Source organism: Halyomorpha halys, unplaced genomic scaffold (assembly GCF_000696795.3).
Source record: "Halyomorpha halys isolate HHAL.00 unplaced genomic scaffold, Hhal_1.1 Scaffold33.1, whole genome shotgun sequence".
Classification (NCBI taxonomy): Eukaryota; Metazoa; Arthropoda; class Insecta; order Hemiptera; family Pentatomidae; genus Halyomorpha; species Halyomorpha halys.
In genome coordinates this window covers 438,363-442,521 of record NW_027109698.1, presented here as the reverse complement: position 1 = coordinate 442,521, position 4,159 = coordinate 438,363, and the positions used below count along the sequence as shown (strand labels likewise).

Sequence of the window (4,159 nt, the reverse complement as noted above, 5' to 3'; positions counted from 1 at the left end):
TGGGATATAAATACACGTGTGAGTATATGATATATATACATATACACATATATATATTTATCAAAAATTAAATAACTGCAATTTTTTTTTTTTTTGGAACAACAGACTATCTGAACTTTTACATTAACAACAATTCATTGTGAGCAGTAACCGTTGAATAATAAAAGTATTTCAAAAATAAAAATGTTTATAAAGATACATATAATTTAAAGGGGGGGGGGGAAAGGAAGAAAATGAACGAGATAGAATTCATACCTGTCTTCCTTCAAAACAGGTATGAATTCTGTCTCGTTCGTTTTCTTCCTACTTGATTTAATTCTTATCTCTTTTCATCTCTTACAATTACTTTCTTTAATATTTCTTCTTTTAATCTGTTACTATTTCCGTTTTCATTTATTGTTTACAACCATTAATTTTTCTTGGTTAAATTTTTTTTTTCATAGTACACCCTTGTAATTTTCCATTTTTTTTTTTTTTTTTTAACTTATGTTAAGTGTTTGAATCTTTTTTACTCCACATTGCAGGGTGAAACGTTGGCTCAAATAAAAATAGTACATAATATTACTATCTGAGTTTAATTTGATCGCGCCCAGACGGACCATATTCCATTTATTGATACACACGGTCAATCAGCAATCTTTCAGTATTTGATTTGTTGTTCACTAAAAGTAATCCATAGGGCTTTCGATGTCACAAATTTGGCTTTACACTGCTCTTACTATATAAAAAAAGAAACAAATTTATGCAAGGTGGACTTATTTTTGCTACCTACATTTTTTAATTTTTTTCATTCTACATTAATACATCAAAACCTAAGTAAGAACAATTAATTAATTCCCATGACTGTGAGCACTGAGATAAAACCATATGTAAATTGAGAAAAGATTATGAGTAATAATGGTAATTTAAACAGTGTCTGACAAAGCTGTTTTTAGGTATTTGTGTTAGATGACAAATTTATAACTTTTCTACTTTTAATTAAAATGTGTGTTTGCTTTTATTATAATTCTTTACAGTTAATTTATGTTGTTTTTTTACTTGAAAATGTTTGGTTTTGAAAAGTGTGGCAAACGTATGAAAAGTATTAATCCAATTCTTTTTTAAAGAGTTAGTGCTTTTTGATAATTAAATTAAAAAAAAAAAAAGACTGTGTTACTTGTTAAAAATGTAAGTTTGCTTTTATAATTCTTTACATTTAATTTCTTTCTTTCCTTAAAAATATTTCGTTCACTTTTACAATATATCCTCTAATTATTTTATAAGTGCTTTAAATCATAAACCTTTTATGACATAAAAATGAATTATAAAATTAATAACTAAGTAATTAAATTAATTATAGGATACTTAATTACAATCTATAAACAACACTGATCTCCTAAGTAACTGATCATGTCAGTATTAGGACCGAAAATATTAGAGTAAATTAATGACCTGTCCATCATCAGTTTATGTAAAGAAGATAAGTTTTAAAAAATATTTCTTACTATGAATGAGTTTCCATGGAACAGTAAAATAATAAAAAGTTATATTGTTTATAAATAACTCAGTTTTAACATACAAGAGAGTCCCTAGAAAAAAATATCTTTCCCTTGTTGCCCTAGTTGGAATACATACAGAGGTTAAAACAAATACAGTTTTTAGAACTCTATCAAACTTAGCACCAAGACTGAGTAAAAATTGTATCTTATTCAAGTTTAAGATTTTTATCTATATTTCTTTTTTAACATAGCAAATATTTACAATAAACAGTCAAAAAATGGTTTTTTTTTTAAAGAATTTCTTTCTTGTCATTCCTCATATGTTTTGTAACTATCTGCCAGTGAACTTTCATTATCTCAAACCGAAGGGATAATGTTCTGTAATGGAAGACACCCAAAGTATTTCTAAGGTGAAGGGATAGACGCCCTACGTACAAGGTTTGTTTAACACATTTATATAATTAAAATGGCACATTTTCATTCAATTAGCCAAAGGTAAAGTGTATATACATAAATTGATGCTCTAATTATTATTTTTCTCTAAATACCAGAAATATTCAACCATCATACTAATATTATCAAATAAATTAATTATGTGTAATAACATACCTTCATTATTACTCTGTTCATTTGTAATTGAGCCTACTACTTCGGCATCAAGCTCCAATGGGTCTACAGTTTCATTTGTTTCTTCAACAATTTCTATTTCTTGTTTAAAACTTAAATTCAATTCTAAATCCAGGGTTTCATTCATAGGATCACTACTGGTTTCTGAAGATGCCATTTGTTCAATTGCTGAAACTTCTTCAACATTTGTGACTATTTCCGAACTAATAACATCAGTGCATTGATAAAATACAGTTGAACTTTCCAGAGCTGTTACAACTTGCTCAGAGACTAATTTAAGATCAGTATCTTCTGATAGTTCTTTTTGATCAACATCAGTCGATTGGGGTTCAATTGATTGCCTCAACATTTCATGGTCATTTACTTCCACGATTGGTTCTGAAACAGTTTCAGTATCCACAACAGTAACATCATCAGAATTTTCTATATTTATTGAAATTGTGGAACTTGCATCAACAAATAAAGTAGATACTTCATCTGAACTCTTTGTAACAGGTTCCAGAACTGAAATGTCACTAATGACATTAGCTTCAGTAGGAGCACAATCACCAACATGATATTGAGACTCTGGCAGATGATTTTCATTAGCTCCAGTAGGAGCAGAATCACCAACATGATATTGAGACTCTGACAGATGATTTTCATTAGCTTCAGTAGGAGCACAATCACCAACATGATATTGAGACTCTGACAGATGATTTTCATCAGCTTCAGTAGGAGCACAATCACCAACATGATATTGAGACTCTGACAGATGATTTTCATTAGCTTCAGTAGGAGCACAATCACCAACATGATATTGAGACTCTGACAGATGATTTTCATTAGCTTCAGTAGGAGCACAATCACCAACATGATATTACAGATGATTTTCATTAGCTTCAGTAGGAGCACAATCACTAACATGATACTGAGACTCTAACAGATGATTTTCATTAAGTTCAGAAATTCGGATAGTTTCATCTGCATCAATAACAATGTTATCTTGAAGCCTATCTGATTCAGGTACATTTTCATGAATTCTTTCATCTGAATCAGATGTTTTTTCAACTTCTTGTTCAACGTTTACACCAACACCTTCCAAATTTGCTATCACATTTTCACTGGAGTCAGATTTAGCCTGAATTGTATTTATATTAATTTCTAAACTTGTGGAGGGAGCTACGTTTTCACTTCTAATGCTAGAAATATGCTCTACGGAGCAAGAAACATCCTGGTTTCCAACTTCCGTGGTATTATTGATGCTGCCACAACTTGAAGAAAACCTATTGCTTGGCTTGTTAGTCGATCTCCTTTCATTATATAATGATTTGTGGCTACTAAAATGACCCCCTTTTTTCTGTCTAGATTGTTGCTGATGGTATGAGCCATGACTATAACCATGACTCCTGTGTTCTCCTCCATGATGATACTGCTTACGCTAAACAAAATAAAGGTACATATAACTAAACTATTATTTATTAATTTTAAAAAAAAAAAAGAATTAAATGAAAGACTAACTGGTGAATGGTGCTGCTCTCTATATCCAGAATAATTATAGTTAGGATTCCATCTTTGGTCAACATGATTAAATCGTGGATCTAAAAAAAACAAAAACAAATAACTTGCAGGCCAATAATTTCCTTTTGTTATGTGATAATATTATAATTATGTAGTAATAATAACAATAACAAAATCTATTACATATATAAAAATTTTTTTTTTACAGCTTAAGTCGATTAGTCTATAACTTTAAATTTAAAAAATTCTTATAAAAAAATAATTAAAAAGAATAAAATAAGATTATTATTAACTATTGCTTGAAACAATAAAAAACTAATTACAACCCCTGAAGGGTCTTATATCAATTTTATTATGTAGTTTTAGTAACTTATTAGTTAATAATAAAAATTTAAAACAAAAAGTGTTAGCCATCTTTGCAAAAAGCAATGGGATATCAATGGCAGTACATAAACTTCATGTAAATTAATATATTCTAGAAAACATAAATTTCTATTATTAAGATTCCAATAATTAGAAGAGGGTAATACATTTTTAAAATATTTAATACCATA

The 4,159-nt window shown here is 28.8% G+C and overlaps 2 protein-coding genes across 2 annotated transcripts in view; both read right to left on the bottom strand.

Annotated features, from left to right (window-relative positions):
- LOC106685743 (uncharacterized) overlaps positions 1–2,960 on the bottom strand; it is an 11,399-nt gene extending 8,439 nt beyond the window's left edge. Inside the window, exon 1 of the mRNA XM_024364337.2 lies at positions 2,088–2,960. Coding sequence (XP_024220105.2) covers positions 2,088–2,454 — 367 coding nt within the window. The 5' untranslated portion in view covers positions 2,455–2,960. The remainder of the gene's footprint in view (positions 1–2,087) is intronic.
- Positions 2,961–2,964: 4 nt separating this feature from the next.
- Positions 2,965–4,159, bottom strand: part of LOC136795036 (uncharacterized) — a 3,205-nt gene continuing 2,010 nt past the window's right edge. Inside the window, exons 3-4 of the mRNA XM_067047892.1 lie at positions 3,606–3,685; positions 2,965–3,525 (exon numbers count right to left, since the gene is read on the bottom strand). Coding sequence (XP_066903993.1) covers positions 2,965–3,525; positions 3,606–3,685 — 641 coding nt within the window. The remainder of the gene's footprint in view (positions 3,526–3,605; positions 3,686–4,159) is intronic.